Source organism: Epinephelus lanceolatus, chromosome 20 (assembly GCF_041903045.1).
Source record: "Epinephelus lanceolatus isolate andai-2023 chromosome 20, ASM4190304v1, whole genome shotgun sequence".
In the NCBI taxonomy this organism is placed as follows: Eukaryota; Metazoa; Chordata; class Actinopteri; order Perciformes; family Serranidae; genus Epinephelus; species Epinephelus lanceolatus.
In genome coordinates this window covers 30,021,452-30,038,648 of record NC_135753.1, presented here as the reverse complement: position 1 = coordinate 30,038,648, position 17,197 = coordinate 30,021,452, and the positions used below count along the sequence as shown (strand labels likewise).

Below are 17,197 nucleotides of genomic sequence, written 5' to 3'. Positions count from 1 at the left end.
ATACTGCTCTCCACTTCTCTTCCTGACCTCTGAACTTATAGCTTGCAACTTAAAAATAACATTTGTATGAGCAAATTGAGTTATGGTGTCAAACAGTAAAGCTGTCAGGTGACACGTTGCACAGCGTGTTGCCATTTGGCTACAGCATATACTTTACCCGTCATATTCAATTCCACATGAGGCATCGTAAGCAGGGAGGTTGTTGGCCAGGACGATTCCCAGCAGCTGAAGTCCAACAGAGTTGTCTTTGCTATTTGGGTCGGTGCCACGGAACCGGTCATATATCAGACTATAAGAAAAGAGATGAAGGCAAGGATCAGTTAAATCCCATTTTACTTTTAAAATACAGAAAAACTATCTGGTGTGCCATCAGATCTATTGCAATTTTCAGCTGAACAATCATTATAAAGTGGTAGAGGTAGTGTTTCTTTCATGCACACACACGTCACACACTTACAGTTAAGAGGCTGAATTCTATTCAGTGCACCCCTAGCTCTAGTTTCAACTACAGCCCATTTTCAAAGTGCATTTTGCTCGATGTAAAGCTTTAAACCTTCAGGGATCATGCAGCATGTGTAAAGAGTGTCTGAGTCCTGAACTGCCTATTTACCACTGAGCTACAGGCTTGTGTCAGAGCTTATCAATTATTCAGTGAGAGTGTGCGAGTAGTACCTGTAAGGCACATGCAGACAGTCTTTCCAGCACTCTACCAGAGTGCGAATGATCTCCAGGTTGTGGCGGAAAACTGGCCTCTTGGAGTGGAAGCTGTGCTTCATCAGGAACTCCAACAACCGGTTTGCGAGCACTTCATCTCTGGGGTTACCCTGGGTCAAAAGAATTCTGTTACTAATATTGATAGTTATTTTATATGATAATAAAATACAACAACTACATGACAACTTTTTTTAATTTTACGTAATTCTTATACCCCTGAATGTGGCGATATGTTGGAATTTTTACTTTAAACTGTTGCTATACACACAGACCATGACAAACATATATGAATGATTTATATTTCCTGTCATTAAAATGTAAATATTAACAACCTTGGGGCTGGCCAGGCTCGTCCAAGAGAGCACTATGACGACAATATCCACCACCATGAAATGGATCCCGTCTCCTCCGTTGTTTCCAGACACAACGATCTGCAGGAGTGGCCCCAGCCAGTGCTTGGCATATGGTCGAAACACCTGGAAAGATCAACATCAAAGACTAAATCCTTGAAGCAGAGTATGAGGTATCACCTACGAGCAGATACGGTATAATCAAATTTATTTTCAAAGACAGTAACTGAATGAATCAACGCATTTACCTCCTCTGTGTTGATGATCAGCTTTGAGATGAAGAGTCTAATATTCAGAGGTGTTGCTGGATTTGCTAGTTTTGCATGTAGGAATTTCATCCATGGAGGAAGCTCACTCGGCATGTTTCCCTGTTTCATTAACAGAGACAAGAGAATTTTAATGACACCCTGGATGTAAACATATTTCATGTAACGTCATCTGTTTCTGTCTCCATTGTCACTTAAACCTGTTCAGATTAAATATAATGGATCCAAAGTCAAAGCCTGCTGTAGTCTTCCTCAGTGCCACTCACCTGTTCAATTTTGGGGGTAATGTTGTTCCTTTGCATATGTCCGATGAGAGCAGTCATGGTTGCCATGCATTCATGCTGATTTAGCTCATCCATTTCTAGATCCACCATTGCATCCTGGGAGGGATCTGCCTCTTCTGTCTCCTGAATCCACAAACATACATACAAACTTAAGTATCACCCAAAAAAAAAAAAAAACAGATTGTAATGTTCTGTTTTTAAACTGCAAAGCACCTGTCAGTCACAGCACTACACATACATACATTTAGTTTCCACCAAGGATCAGAGTATTTAAGGTAAAGAAAAAGACTGACTCTTTTTGCAACAGTGTGTCTGCGTCCTTCAGGGTTTTGGGAGCTGAGCGAAAAGCTTTGGACTCCAGTGGAGAAATCAAACTGACTCATCTCCTCACTCAGGCTGCTGTCGGCCATGTAAGACTGGGAGGACAGATACACTGGAGCTTCTGTGAAAAAATAATAATAATAAAAAAAATCATACAGTAAATCTCATGAACAAACATCAACTTCAAAAATCTATCACTTTTCATTTCTAATAATTAAGCCTTAACACTGCATGGTTCGGTGTGGACACAGAGCAGGCAGCAAGGTCAAAATCATTTAAATGCCCTGTGACAAAAATGACCAAATTCCATTAGTTTAAAGTTTAAGTTTACTAACAATTCTGGTTATATTAATGTTGAAAATGTATTGAAATTTAAACTGTTACAGTTTCATGTTTTTTTTTGATACTTCCTAACTCGCTTTCTTCCCTTTTTAGCCTCACACATTTAAAAAAAATCAGAATATTTGTGTATACGTGTTTTAAGAATAACTTTTTTATATTCAAATCAACATTTTGCAATATATATAATTTTATATTTTTCAGAATCTAAAAAAGAGCATTTAAAAGGGTAATTTTACTCCATAAAAATTTAAATAAGCTATTGTATAAATTCATAAGTTAAACATTTTGAGAAATATGCCTTTTTCTCTTTTTTTCTGAGGAGAGTTTTTAAGTTGTCCTTTCACTTCCTGAGACTATGAATAAAACAAGCTCGTCTTGTGTGAGACATACGCACAGACATTTAACAAGGTGTTTGCCCTGGAGATAAGGCGTCACTGAATCCTCATCTACATGAGTGAATACAGCATCGATTAGTGACCACATCAGTTTATTCACCAATACCAAGTGTGTAGCCTTGATTGTGTTGCAGGACATTCATGAAGTCTCTCCCAGTATGACTAAGACTATGAACAATGGATATCGCCGGCGCAACATAGATGCACAGATGAAGAAAATATTGAGTGGTTGGCGAGATTTCTTTTGTTTGTTTCTATGATTTCAACACAGATTTGTTGTTCACAATGTAGCATTATCAGGAAGAAAATAGGGTGTGACCTCTTGGACCTATTAATCGTGAATTTTCTGAGTCCTTTTGGATTTTTATTTGTCAGAGACGCAGGATGTGTACCTAGAAACATCACTGAACATTGATGGTGGCAGTAATTACCTCCATTCTCCTCGCTCACTTCTTTTCGTATCATCACGTATTTCTTCTTTCTCTCAAGCGGCACCTACAGTGGTGAAAGAATAAATGAATATACATACAATATAGTGTTAAACAAACAGGTATGTTTAAAAAAGACCAAGAAAACATACCTCAATTTCTATTGGAAAGTTGTAGGTCCTTTCAGTGTCAATGATATTTTCCAGGATAAACTGATACTGGACAAGAAAAGAAAACCCCAATCAGTGAAGAACTCTTGAGTCCTCCAATCACTCATTCACTCTCTTTCCATCAGATAAGACCACATTAAAAAATGTGAAGTGAGTTGTGTAATTAACTGTAGTGCATCACTCCAAAATGAGGTGTCTTGATTATAACTATAGGAGCCAGTCTGTACCTTCTCTGGTTTCTCACTGAAGAGGAAGCCTTGGTAGAATTTGGGCTCACTGAAGCTACAGCTGATGACGGCGATGGCACAGTTGTACGCAGCACAGTGATATTGTCTCCTGAGTTCAAGGAGCTGAGTTTCGCCAGACATGTTCTCAGTGAATGCTTCAAAACATGACCTAATCAAAAATTTAAAAATCAGTATTCGTTACTTCGTGGAAAATAGGGACGTGTTAAATTTTACTGTCGTGTCACTTCTTGAATTTGGAAGTATTGTGGAGTCCTACTTGATCAAGGTCTTGGATAACTCATTCCCCTCTGGTTTATCAGAGCGACAGTAGGCTTGATTGATGCGGGAATCCTTGGAATAAACCTCTTCTTTGGGAAGCCGAGAGTACAGGAGCTCCATCAGCTTGTAGCAGCCGTTCTTCTTCATCAACTGGATCTCAAATTCGGTTTCATTTGACTGAAATTGATAGATGAATAAGCCTTAAATTGATTTCCAGTGTGCTCCTGAGACCTCAATAATATACCACTAGCTTTTGTATGTGCCAAGTGTTTGATTAAAAGCTGAAATTTTCAGATTAACAACAAATAAACAAGGTGTCATCACAATTACCAAGAAAGTAAACAATTACATCACAAATAAAGCTATGACAGCTATTAAAGTGTTAATTGTGTATCTTCAATTATTCCCTGAATTCAACAGCGTTAAGAAGCAAACCTTTGTGAAGCGACTGAGCAGCAAAACAATTATGTCTGAGACGTTTGCCACAAAGAAGTCATTCAGGGCCTTGGTGTTACAGTGAGAGGCAAGAGGCAGGAGAACCCTCTCTGTCATGGCCTGCAGCATGGAGCTCATCGGCACATCACCCTGTTGGATCACCTTGTATACTGTACACAGCAGCTGTAGCTGCCGCTCACCGCTTGACCTAGTCAGACATGACAAACACAGGAAAGACACAAAATAAGGTACTCCTGTGATGCAATATAATGAGGTCTCTTTTCAGTAGGGTCGCAACTATTAATCTGCCCTTTTTTTTTGAATAATTGATTAGTTGTTTTGTCAATAAACTGTCAAACAACAGTGAAACATTTCTGCAGTCCAAGGCAAAGCCCTCAAATGTCTTGTTTCAGTCCAAGAATCCAAAACTATTCAGTTTATTATCATGTACGACAAAGAAAAGCATCAAATTCTCACATTTAAGAAACGTGAAACCAGCAAATGTTTGGCTTCTTTTCTGCTTAAAAAATGACTAAAACATCTCTTCCCTTATCAAAAGAGTTGCCAATCAGGGCTGCATGATATGCAAACAACAGGATTTTAGTGGGAAGGGTAATTTTTGCATTTTGTTTTCACTGACAATCGACTTTTGATTGCTTTTTGCTGAGGTCTGTACCAAACAAATGTGCTCCCTTACATCTGGAATATGATTTGTAGGCTGGGGCATCTCTGTTGCACCACAGTTTTTCATTTGTAATTGTATTTTGTAGCACATTTTTACCTTTATCGTAAAACTGCAGTGTCTGTGATTTGGATATTGCACTTGGCAACACTGCAGTTTCGGTAATCATTTCATCAACTGTAGAGCCCTATTGCTAATTCATTTTCCGTTGATTGATTAATCGACAATTTGTTGCTGCTCTACTTTCAAGTCACTAATGTGTATCATCACTCATAAAGGTTCACTGAACCGAAGCTGTTCTGTTGTTTCCATCGGTCACTGTGAAAAGCTGGTACTCAGGTATTCTTTACTTTACTAACCGCTTTGCAATTCTTTGGAAACAGGTTTGGAAGGACTCCTCCATGATGTGTTTTCTGTCTCGACACAGAATCCCTGCCATCAGTCTGAGCAGGAGTGGGCTCTGAGAAAGCTCCAGGGCGTCAAGCAGCTAAAGACAGAAAGAACCGTATGTTTAGTCCAACAAAACCTCCCAAGTACCACTTGCAAATAAAATCTGGTTAAAACAAAAAGAGACACTTGTTCTAAGAAAATCTATCAAATTAATTCCCCCCTCAATTTTTGTTGTCCTCCTTAACCTCCAAAACACTTTACCTTTCGGATACAGTCCATGTAGTTGTTGCGGTGTAGTGAGCCCTTTGCAAACTCATCGGACTGCATGGGGAAGTGGGACGCCACCAGGGCATCGAGGGCTCTCTGCAACTCAGCCAGTGGCTCCTCTGGGAGGGTGGTGAAGAAGGGCAACACCAGCAGGGCCTGACTCTGAAGAGTTGGGACAATCCAACAAAATAAAAATAAAAATACATAGATCTGTTAACTTTATTACGTAACTCAAACAGATATACCCTTTCCATTACCTTGAGATTCAGAGGCAGATTCATGTCAACCAGCAGCATAGTGAAAGTGGAAAACACCGGTCTGAAGGCTTCATGGTTTATATCGGAGCAGACAGAGGAGTCAATCTGAAGAGAGAGGGAAAAAATGTTCATAAAATTAGAGTACGATAGAAAAAACAATAAGTAAATGTGGCCTAGATGCATAAATAATGACGATTATTATCACTCAGGGTTGTTAACGTATTCACACACCTCACAGTAATAGTTCCTATTTAATGAGATGAAGGTTGTTTTTCTATAACAGTAACTTCAGCTTCATAATACCTGCAGGAGCTTGGAGAGCAGCAGAAGAGTGGCAGTTTTGCTCTCTGGAGTTGAGGAGTGTCCTTCCCACCACGACTGCAGACTAATCCACCTTCTCAGCACCTCCTCGACTAGCTGTTTTCCCTGAGTCTTCCTCACTGAGCGCTCTCTGAAGCTGTGGTCCAGCATGCCGTTCAGCAACAAGCTCACCTGATGAAAAATTTAACAACAGGAAAAACACATCACAAACAGTAAAACAATTAGATTTATTTACAGGTGCATGGCTACGATGCAAAAACATTTCTACAAGAAACTATGTTAAAAAAAGAGGGTTACCATGCTGGGATTTAGAGAGGAAGCTTTCATGAGGCGTGGTACTGTGCTGTCCAGACTTCTCAGCAGCTCAGTGTTGATGGTCGTCTGGAAGAGGCTGTAGAAGTACTCGCCATGCGAGAAGCTCAGGAAGTTATGGCTATGACCTCCAGATATAGGCACAGAAAGCATGATGGTGTTTAATAACAAGTCCACCAGCTGCTCACTCTGCAGAAACACAGTAATATACAACAAGCTGTGAAACACTTGCTAAAGACATAGACAAGAAAAACTTCTGTCATATCCATCCAAAATTTGTTTTCACTGTAGGTAGTTTAATTTTCATCTGGTTTTATCAAATCTAATCCAGAAAGTGGCAGCACTGACCTGTTGGCTTAGAGAAAAGGCGAGCTGAAGAAGGCCATCTGCTAGCCTCTTGGTGTTTACGTCCAAGGATGGAAGTGCCTTTCTGTCCCCACCAGGAGCTATACCTTTATACACCGTCATCAGAAGTCGGGATCCAAGGGATATGGAATAGGGGGCATCCTTTAATGTGACACAAAACAAAAACACATATCAGTCTGTAGCTGCTACTTTATTGGAGAAACAACAACAAGCACTGTAAGGGCCATGACACGTCAAGCCAACTGTCGCCCTAGTTTTGGTGGTGTGCCGTTGTGTGTTGTTGGCACTAGTTGGCCCATGTCAGCTGATTTTCAACCAATTCAGCATGTTGAATTAGCATCAGGGACGGCAGAGTTATGGAGTTATTTCCTCTCATGATGGCGCAAAACATACATGCTAGGTGGCCGTTGACTGCAGTGTGTTAATGTGCAAATTGTTGGCCAAGGCACAGGAGACGTAAGGCGACGTAAAAGTTCTTTGATGTTGGTTTGGTGTGTCTGGGCCTAATGGAAAAATCCACTGTCTTACACCACAGTTATCAGTGCATTAAGCAAAATGCTTTACTTCAGATAAGTTTCAGTATGTTTTAAGTGTTTAATGATAATGAAAACTTCCATGGCATATCTGGACAACTCAAAGTTGTTGCTGATATTGTAAAGTTTATTGTAGGTAAATGACCACATTTAGTATGTCCAAGGCGAATTACCTGGCTGAGCAGAATGGAGCTGAGGAAGTTGGCTTTGTGGATCTGCTTACAGGAAGACAGAACCATTTCCATCTGCTCATGGTGGTGCACGGTGCTGGAATGGTAGAGGTCCACAGCACACAACTCCTCTACACTAGAGAGATCATTGAGAAATTAAGAAAGAAATTTTAAAAAAAAATTGCATGTTGCTCATCTTGTTTTATAATGGGGAACTCTAAATGAGAGTACTCAGAGATGATTAACGGACCTTTTATGGGAGATTTTTGTCCGTAAACTGCTTTCAAGACGTGCGCGGTAAGGCGAGGTCAGCAGTGCCTTTAGTAAAGGAACACACACTTCTGGTAGGTTCTTCATTACCTCCACATCTGCCATGTTGAAACCTACAGCAGACGGCTCACACACCACCAGCGCGGTCAGCTCAAAAAAACTGGAGACAAAAATGTCTTGTTCCAAAAGCTGTGAAGAAATTAAGGAAATAGTGAGCAAAGAAAAAAAAAGTGGACTTTGTTAATATCAGTGTTGTAAACTCAGTGATACCTTCCAAAACTCCTGGTCTCCTTTGACAAGAATCATGCTGGCAAACTCCAGCAGGCGGGCAATGATGGTGCACTTGCTGTAGTTGTACTGGTCCACCTCTCCCGGGCTGAAGTGAGAGGTCTTCTTGCTGACAGGGAAACAGCTCTCTGCTGTTGCCAGATTGCGAGTTGCCAGCTCAGTCAAAAAGAAACGCATCGCTCTCAGAAAGCTTGATTTCTCTTTGGAGCCTTGAAGGAAGGAAAAAAAAAAGAACGTATTTATTGTGATCACTGCGGGGAAAACACTTTTTATCATTTGATAATGTCACCTGGACAAGGAAACAATGTAGAAACAATTTCCCCCTTTATCTGTGATTAAAATGACATTTATTGTGTACAGTATACATGTGTGAATCCTGAGCAGATGTTGACAGGCAGAGGTGTTTCTAAGCAGATGGCATCATCATGATGGAGCTCTTCTTTGCAAAAATGACTGGCCCATTATACATTTTTCCAGTATCCCATTGTAAGAAATGGGTAGTAAAAAACTGCTTGCACAAATAAGACTTACTGAGCATGTGATGAGGCTTGATTATGTGTAAGTGGATGAAGGTGTTGTAGCAATCCAGGGCAGCCAGCAGGAGGTCCATCCACTGCAGGGTGGCTCTGACGCTGAAAGGACCCGTCAGGTCCCTGAGAGTGGGCTGCTGGAGGAGACCTCCGCCCTCAAATCGTGAGATCAGGAAACCCATGCCATGATCCTTCAGCATGCCATCTACCCACTGCGGTGGCGACTTCTTTCCTAAGTTCATTCACACACATCAAAGAATTTATTCACACGTATAACTAACATAAATTAAACATGCATTACTGTTGTGCTGCGTCAGCTCGGTAGGAGTGCTCACCTGGGAGTAGAGGTATAAACTCGTAGAGGAGTTCCATGCATTTGTGGCGACACTCAGTCTGAGGTCGGCCACATTGTTCCAGAAGCCATAAAACCACATCAGAGAGACACAGCTTTCCATCTGGTGGAAAACCCCTGCGTGGAGACAGAGAGGAAAAAAAATTAAAATGCGAAATGTGACATTTATTTATGCATATAAATCATGTCATTGTCACATAAACATCACTGCAATTACAGCAACAAGCCTTTGTACAGAAAATGAGTGCAGATATACTCAAGTTAGATTCACTAAGCAAAGGTGTGGAAAGCATCACAGACTGACAACGTGGAAATCAGTTGGAATTCTGCAGAGTACTGACCTTGGGATGCGTGTCTTCGCATTGTGCTGATTGAGACTGGGGGCCTTCTGTTTGATGATTCTTTTCAGGTGATCAATGGCACTGCAACACTGCTGCAATGTGCCTGCAGATGGAAGAGAGGCAAGAACAGCTTCAGACCTCTTTGAAAGTCAAATTATAATCTTCCTTTAATGTGCAACAGTGGTTTAACACAACATTAATGCTTTAAAAAAATAGTAAATGTAATGAAAGCTGTCTAAATACAATTACAAACAAGCGACTTATGACAAGAAGATATTGATAATGATATAAAAAGTGTATTATTTCTACAAAGCTGAGGAAGAATTACCCAAAGATCGCTCATCTGAATGTGCAAGAGCCAGACTTTCCACAAATATGACGAGAACTTCAAAGATAAACTGCTCCACTAAGGACTTCTCCTCCCTGCAGAGACAGGCAACATCATTGATTAAATTCAGTACAAACTGTCCAACATGTTGGCTACATAAAACCATCCTGGGACTCAACAGAGATGAAACAGAAGTGTAAAAACAGAGAGTCATACCTGAATTGTCTGTAGATACTATTGAATGCTAAGGCTGCACCAAGTCTTTTGAACCCACTGGGGTGGAGAGCCAAGCTGTAGATACGCTTAAACAAGGACTTCATGTTAGTGGGGCTCTTCTCTTGCTGCTTGGGGGTGGTCTGTTTGATTGACCATTTGACAAACTCCTCAATGCAGCGGCCACAGAAGTCTCTGAGAGTGCTGTCCATTGGGTCAACAACACCATCCTAAAGAGAGAAAAAAAAAATCAGGCAACCAAAGGAAGCAGAAAACTGTTATTACAAAAAGCCTGAAACGTAATGCCTTTACCTTAAATGGAAGAAAGGACAGAAAGTGTCCTCTGAACCACTTGAGAGAGGGGTTGAGTAACATTTACTAATGCATAATCTCAAGTCTTGTTTGAATATAGCCCATGAAGCCCTTAATAGAATATCAACACTTACCATAATGGCCTCCAGAACAGCTACTGTATCTTGGCTCTCGAACTTCTTGTTGTTCGTGAACCAATGAATCAGCTGCATAACCAGCGGTTCAAACAGCTGTCTGGTCACCTGGTAAAGAAATGAAAATTCATGAAAAATACTGTAGACATCATCACATACTGTCCATTGGAGGCTTAAACTCAAATGCTGTATCAGTGGAACTTCCTGATCATCTTTGATATCTTTTAAAGGATAATTAATAAAACGTGTTTCTCCCTGTCTGGAATATAATCATTCCAATTTCTTTGATATTCAAGGACTTTTTATGGGAATTGTTCTTGGGGTGATTATCTCGTTGGAGCGTACATACCTGATCCACATCACAGGCCAGACGCAGAAGCACAGGAAACAGCCTCTTGTGCAGCTTGTACATGGGCGGCAATTTGTTGTCCCCTTCAACCATCTGAGCACTTTTCCCAACCATGTAGACCACCAAGCTGTGGAGAAGCTCACAAGCTGCGACCTGCACCACAAGAGAAACTGCATTTGAATAATCTTTTGTTGCTAGTGGTTGATATCATCATCATATCTAAGTTTGCATCAGATTAATTTTGTGAACAGATGGTGGAAACACTTTGATGTTGGGAGGACATACTTTGGTTTGTCTGTCACTTGTGGACAGAGCCAGTTCGCTGATGTGTGGCAGAAATGGGTCGAGGTAGATGACCGGCTTCATATCGGCGAATGGCACAGCAAAGCTGAGCCTTTTCTCAGAATCCCAGGCCACAAATTTCTTCATTGTTTCCTCCGATGAGACCACTAAATGTGCAAACAGAGGCCAATGATCAACAAAAACAGCAAATATCTCTATTTGCAGTCATGTGACAAGTGTTTTCACACCCTCACGCCGGAGCATGGCCCAAATAAACAACGTCAGCGTAAAATAGAACGAGACAGTTGGTTCAGAAAATTCTCACCAGTCACAAGATTCCTGTTCAGCTTTCCTCCCAGGTGACCGAGCAGCTTCACCACTCTGAGCCTCACCGTGACAAGAGGAGCATCTTCCTGCATTCACACAGAAGTAATCAGTTCGACTACAGTGTCTTTAGAAAGGAGCAGTTGCACTCTGACACTTTGAGTACTGCACAATCATTGGTAGTTAATTGGCACTTGTCCTGAAGTAATTCAGCTTTAATAAGAGATTAAAATAGAAGTTAAACTACTCGTGCAGGAGCCCTAGTTATTTTGGGGGTTTTAAAATCCTGCACACACCAGTCATGGCATGTTTGCCTTTTTCCATATTTGTATTGTTGTACTAATACAATCAACATGCAACATGGGAACCTTGAGGATATCACACAAAAAATAAAATACTGAATGATGTCTTCCCACTTTCCCATCCAGTACCATGTTGAGGTGCTTTGATTGTTTCAGGAGCCGTGTCATCACTCGGCTGTATCCTCTGTCACTTCTTGAAGACGAAGAAGACATCACCTCCCAGTTGCTGTCATCTTTGTCTGAAGTCAAAAACACCTGTATTAGACTTTCTGTTCTCTTGGCTGATATCTCCTTAAAAAGGAAATCATCTAAAATTGAACCAAACAGATTTGCCTGACATCCCCTGAGACTACTATGGGCTTACTGTCGTTGGCAGTAGTTTTCAGGTATCCGTCCAGCAGGGGAAGGATGTTGGTGTAGCAGTGCTGCATGGTCTCCAGAGGAATGTGGGAAGACCAGTCCTCGAGGGCATCTAGGGCTATGTTGGCCAAAGGAACATGGCTCAGACCCAACTTCAGAGCCGCCTAGACACACAAACACACACAGAATGCATGACTTAGCGTAGGAGACTAGTAGCAATGGCAAAAACTGTCTGTCTGATGTATCTCAAAGCCCTGTCAGATGAATTTAATTTTAATTTAATCATTACTTAACGGTAACAAAACTATTCAACCATTACTTTCAGTACTTTACAACTCTTTGTCCATTACATTTTCCTATTTCAACCATGCATCCTTTACTTTCAGCTAATGTTTTCTCTTTGCTTCTCTGCTCACGTGCTGATATTTTTTCATAAACTCTTAGTACATGTCATGAGCAACCCTAGAGTTTTTCCAGGTGCCTCCTGGCAGCGACAGACGTAGCTGCTGTGTTTTGAGCTGCATTCATTCATCATTCATGTTCACAAAAACACAACGAAACAAATTAAAGGATCAAACCTCAAGAGCCGGACAGTATGCCTTGATATCCAGAGCTACGATGTTGTGGTGCAGCGAGAGGACAAATGTCAGGCAGGATGCCAGCAGCTCATCTTTGTACTGCTTCATTCTCACACACACCTGGTGGGAAACCACACGTCACTCAAATGTCCTTCATATAAAGTTCTTCAGTGACGCTCAATTTTAATTATAACATTCCCAGGAAATATTGTAAAGAGAAGCTACCTCTTTTCCAAACTTAGAGAAGAGTGCAAAACAAGCACTTTTCACTGTGTCACTCTGTGGGGATGTGGAGCCTCTCAGGCCAACACCCTGTTCAGAATCAGAGGAAAAATAGTAGTTATTCACATTGAATACATACAAGTTATTATCTTTTTGTTTACCTGGCCACTTTCCCATAGCCTGGATACAGTATTTCTTTTATGAAGTGTTACATTAAGTGCTCTAAATATGCCACATAAAAGATGAGAACCCAATAAAGGGCATTTAATTAGTAAGACCAGCTGGAAAACACAATTTGATATACCTGCAACATCATCTACTGGTTGAGTTCTGACCTGCCCAGATGATGCTTAAAATGTCATGACATGGCAAAAACAAGGAATAAGAAAAGAAAAAAAATAAGATTTGAACTAGTGGAAATATTACCTGGTAGTACTTGATTCTCTTGGCGATTTTCATGGTGACGGAAAGCAGCTTATAAAAGCCACTGACAAGTGGATTTCGTATGGAGTGGAGGATAAGGTCATGGCTTAAGGGATACATCCAGGACTGAAAATACTCTATGTGTTTCTTCAGCAACAACTCACTGCAAGAAAAGGAGAAAAGTGTTAAGCTGAGACGGACATTGTAAATGCTGAAATGACCTATAAATGTGGCAGAATACCCAGTATGTTCAATTTGTTCAATTCAAGTATTATAACAATTAGGGAGTCTGCAGGTTTCACTTAGTTAAATATGACCCTTTTATTGTAGTGTCTGGTAAACTGATCTCTGCTGTGTGTTGTCTCCAATACCTGCAGAAGTGAACCAAGTTGATAAAGGCAGTGAAATCTTTGATCTTGTTGGGCAACAAATGAGCTGTTGGGTCAGAGGAGGGGAGGACATGGGCTGCATCATCTAGAGCCTGACAGAAAAGGAGACAAGTGCCACGAATTAGGGCTCAACAGATAGATAAACTGAATCATGATTAAACTGATACAGCCAATAACAGGGAGACAAATGTTTTTACAGTTTCATGCCATCCAAAAGAATGTTGTTATTCACGGTAATACAGCTAGGAAAAGGTGTATATAATAGCCGATCCGACTGTGCACCTGTCAACAACCTTTTATGGACGTAAATGAAGCATATCAAAGTGGGACCTGAGCGTGAGACCTCACCTCTTCTCCCGTTGTCACTTTCTGCACAGACAAGTCCAATTTTTCCACAATTCGGAGGACTGATTTCACCAACTCGTCGTAAAGCAGACGGCTCAAAGGTATAAGAGCAGCGTTCTGACTCTCAAAAGCTCCATCCAAAAATCCTGAATCCTGCAGAGGATGACACAAATGTAACAAGGACATGAAATAAAATGTGATGCCTACTGAAAGGACTTACAATACATGGAGACATTTTCTGCCCACGAATAGATGAAACAACATCCCCTGCAGCATAATCAGCAGAGTGGAGGAGACAGTCTACAGTATGTAATTATACAATGTACCTGTATGAGCCACTTAAGCATATATTTATAATTGGCAAAAATGTCTGTGTTGATATGACATATCATATAGGTTCAAAACAATGATTAAAAAAGGAACATAGCTGTACCTTCAGCAGATCACAGTCCAAAAGGCTTTGAAACAAGGCAAGATAATTCTGACTCGATGGAACTTTCCACTTTCCAACACGGATTTGGGAAGACTCAGAGTTGTCTTTGTCCTGAGACAAGAAGGACAGATATTTCCTTTATCAGCAGAGTGAAAAAACAAGACTTTTTGAATCAAGGAAAATTAATTTGACGGCAATAAAACATTCAGCTGAGTGATATATATACATATGTCTGAAAGCATGCGCCTGACCTCAGAAAGCATGATGGGTTTTGAGCAGACACGAATCAAGCCCTGGTGCACTGAAACATAAACAAAAGTGAATGTTTATCAGATGTCACGTCACAGATAACAGTCGTACAAAAGCAGCAAGTGGTTAAATTCAGATTTTGATAAAAAGGTCTACTTTTACTGTATTTAAGGGCCGCTTTACCACTATTACAGTCTCAAAAGGCTTTACAGCAATGAGAGTCAATCCTTTATCATCAATTGAGCTCATGCATGTTTAATAAATTGCAACTGATTTTGTGTATTTGGTTGTTTCTTGGTAAATAAGAGAGATAGGGAGACAAAAATGCATGCAACACGTGGAGGCACGAGTGCATACTGCATACATCTGTGCTGTCTTCTATCCTCTGGTTTCTTAACCAAATCAATTCTTAAACAATGAAAACATTCAAAAGTAAACTGAGTGATAAGAAAACCCTTCTTATGTCCACACACATCTTACCAGGTGCTGCTAAAAACAGCAGTGTCTCATTAAAAACATCATGATGGCCTGTAGGTACAATGTGCTTGTGACTAACGTACCCACAGAGCTAATGAAACTCCACAGGACGGGTCCTTTAGAGGCCACAGCCACCAGCACCTTAAGGATGGACCTGCAACAAGCAGTCTGCATTCTCTCACTGTACTGAGGGAAGCTGTCAATCTGTACCACGAGGAGACGCTCCAGTAGTGGTGTATACACCTCTGGGATCTGAGACCATGATCACAAAGCAGAAATTATTCGTGTTTTGATTTAGGGTACTGTTGTTATTTACCATTTGGTCAAAGTGAATGACATTGACTGAGTCTGTTACCTTGTCCAGGTGAATCAGGACACTGGCTATAGAGTCCAGGAAGCTGGGCAGCTGGTAGAAGCTGTCCTCCTCTCCATCAGACTCAGTCAGATACATCTGCTTACAGCGCTGAATCAGCTCCGTGTACATCAAGTCCACATCTTGTGGGCAAACTTTCTTGCATGGCTACAGGAAAGAAAACAAGATTTTCATTTCACTGTTTTGTATTAGGAAGTGTAGATTGTGCCTGAACAACAGAAAGTGAGAGATTAAATTAGCAACAAGTAAGTGATGGAAAGATGAAACGCACAACTCAAGCAGCAAACATGTGAATCTGAGGTGCATTAGTTTAAAATAACTTTAAATAACTAACAAATTAAAATAACTTCACAGCTGTAATTGAAGCAAAAAAGACAACAAACATACGGCAGCAAAGAATCCATATCCTCGTATGGCAATGGACAGCTCCTTATGTGTTGAGTCCATGGTCTTTATGATGCCGCAGAACTTCTGCATGAAGAACTTCAACTTGCTTTTGTGCTCCTCGATATTATCTGCTACCAGCATTGCAACCTGAAAATGGTAAAAAAGTTAATGTGAAGCAGTGGTGTTGGAATCATTTTGCGAATATGTTGACGTTTAAAGCAACTACAAAGGGGAGGGTTTTGAACAAGTTATGAAATGGTATCAATTAATTAATTAATGATGCCTATTCATGACCTACATAAGCAAATGAGACCATCGGTAAGAGAATAAGCTATTTGTATATGACTATTCTTCATGCCTGTCACCAGGTACCATTCACCACTAAATCAGACGCAGACCGGAAGAGCCTATGTTAACATTTTCACTGGCAAAGCAGAGAGTCGTGCATTAGCCAATTAAAGGGAAGCAGGACGAGTTTGCTTGCTTTCAATTTACTGGTCCATCTACGTCCCAACCCTCCCCTGTGGTCATGAGCTCTGGGTAGTGCCCGAAAGAATGAGATCGGACTCAGCCTAAAGCCTAGTTCACGTAACACGATTTTCACCGCAATTTTGACATTGCAGAGGATCTTGAGAGCCACCTTGGGTCGGAGGTGAGTTGGCAGATAGTCTGCCACGACAAGTCCTCATGTGTGAACAAGCTACGAGCAAGTCGCCCCCTCGTCTGTGACTGGGACTGGATATCTGGCATGCTAGAAAACTGGAGAAGTCTGACACGACTGACAAAGAGCATCAGCCAATGAGAGGCGGGATACGTCCCACATCAGCACGCAGGAGGACGGAAGAAATGTGAGGAGGACAAGCCGCAGGGTTGCCAGGCCCGCTTATTAGCTGCGACTTTGGGCTTGTTTCTAAAGTGGAGTTGCTTATTTGGGCTTGCTCTCTAAATGTCACCTCTCTCTGTATACATCTGTCTAATAAGTTATTTAAACGCTTCTTTGGGCTTGTTTCCATAGCCCTGGTTGCTTGTTTCTCTCCCAAGATCTGGCAACACTGACAAGCTGGCAAGCAACAACAACAATGGCGGCGTCCACAGGATCATGGGGAGCGCGTTGTGTTTGGACCCAGGCCCTGGAGGCAGATCTGATTCAACACTGGGAAGAACATCCATGCCTTTATGATGTGTTGCCTCCAAGTTTGGTGATGTCACCGCGTTATCTGAGGCTCTGTTGGCGAGGGCTCGGTGGAGAAATCTTGTGGTGTGCACACACAGGTCGTAACGCAGTTGGCAAGACTCCCGCTGACAGAAACACACATTGCCAGGTATGAACACTCAAAAGATTACGATAGTCTCCGCGACACAAAACCAGGGTGAAAATCGTGTAATGTGAACTAGGCTTAAGAGATAAGGTGAGGAGCATGGACACC

The 17,197-nt window shown here is 41.2% G+C and overlaps 1 protein-coding gene across 2 annotated transcripts in view; it reads right to left on the bottom strand.

Moving 5' to 3' along the window:
- Nucleotides 1-17,197, bottom strand: part of prkdc (protein kinase, DNA-activated, catalytic subunit) — a 40,595-nt gene that overhangs the window by 18,981 nt on the left and 4,417 nt on the right. For both annotated transcript variants that reach the window (XM_033638983.2, XM_033638982.2), the window contains 41 exons: nucleotides 15,771-15,917; nucleotides 15,366-15,530; nucleotides 15,094-15,262; nucleotides 14,536-14,585; nucleotides 14,285-14,395; nucleotides 13,855-14,004; nucleotides 13,489-13,598; nucleotides 13,121-13,280; nucleotides 12,698-12,784; nucleotides 12,473-12,592; nucleotides 11,899-12,058; nucleotides 11,664-11,773; nucleotides 11,234-11,321; nucleotides 10,912-11,075; nucleotides 10,627-10,779; nucleotides 10,278-10,385; nucleotides 9,835-10,061; nucleotides 9,619-9,713; nucleotides 9,291-9,393; nucleotides 8,933-9,066; nucleotides 8,599-8,829; nucleotides 8,050-8,276; nucleotides 7,760-7,968; nucleotides 7,513-7,645; nucleotides 6,789-6,947; nucleotides 6,426-6,629; nucleotides 6,111-6,299; nucleotides 5,808-5,912; nucleotides 5,545-5,712; nucleotides 5,253-5,380; nucleotides 4,212-4,419; nucleotides 3,775-3,953; nucleotides 3,498-3,666; nucleotides 3,253-3,318; nucleotides 3,104-3,167; nucleotides 1,908-2,056; nucleotides 1,597-1,737; nucleotides 1,313-1,432; nucleotides 1,047-1,190; nucleotides 673-824; nucleotides 158-289 (listed from right to left, as the gene is read on the bottom strand). In XM_033638983.2, the coding sequence (XP_033494874.2) occupies nucleotides 158-289; nucleotides 673-824; nucleotides 1,047-1,190; nucleotides 1,313-1,432; nucleotides 1,597-1,737; nucleotides 1,908-2,056; nucleotides 3,104-3,167; nucleotides 3,253-3,318; nucleotides 3,498-3,666; nucleotides 3,775-3,953; nucleotides 4,212-4,419; nucleotides 5,253-5,380; nucleotides 5,545-5,712; nucleotides 5,808-5,912; nucleotides 6,111-6,299; nucleotides 6,426-6,629; nucleotides 6,789-6,947; nucleotides 7,513-7,645; nucleotides 7,760-7,968; nucleotides 8,050-8,276; nucleotides 8,599-8,829; nucleotides 8,933-9,066; nucleotides 9,291-9,393; nucleotides 9,619-9,713; nucleotides 9,835-10,061; nucleotides 10,278-10,385; nucleotides 10,627-10,779; nucleotides 10,912-11,075; nucleotides 11,234-11,321; nucleotides 11,664-11,773; nucleotides 11,899-12,058; nucleotides 12,473-12,592; nucleotides 12,698-12,784; nucleotides 13,121-13,280; nucleotides 13,489-13,598; nucleotides 13,855-14,004; nucleotides 14,285-14,395; nucleotides 14,536-14,585; nucleotides 15,094-15,262; nucleotides 15,366-15,530; nucleotides 15,771-15,917 (5,888 nt within the window). The remainder of the gene's footprint in view (nucleotides 1-157; nucleotides 290-672; nucleotides 825-1,046; nucleotides 1,191-1,312; nucleotides 1,433-1,596; nucleotides 1,738-1,907; nucleotides 2,057-3,103; nucleotides 3,168-3,252; nucleotides 3,319-3,497; nucleotides 3,667-3,774; nucleotides 3,954-4,211; nucleotides 4,420-5,252; nucleotides 5,381-5,544; nucleotides 5,713-5,807; nucleotides 5,913-6,110; nucleotides 6,300-6,425; nucleotides 6,630-6,788; nucleotides 6,948-7,512; nucleotides 7,646-7,759; nucleotides 7,969-8,049; nucleotides 8,277-8,598; nucleotides 8,830-8,932; nucleotides 9,067-9,290; nucleotides 9,394-9,618; nucleotides 9,714-9,834; nucleotides 10,062-10,277; nucleotides 10,386-10,626; nucleotides 10,780-10,911; nucleotides 11,076-11,233; nucleotides 11,322-11,663; nucleotides 11,774-11,898; nucleotides 12,059-12,472; nucleotides 12,593-12,697; nucleotides 12,785-13,120; nucleotides 13,281-13,488; nucleotides 13,599-13,854; nucleotides 14,005-14,284; nucleotides 14,396-14,535; nucleotides 14,586-15,093; nucleotides 15,263-15,365; nucleotides 15,531-15,770; nucleotides 15,918-17,197) is intronic.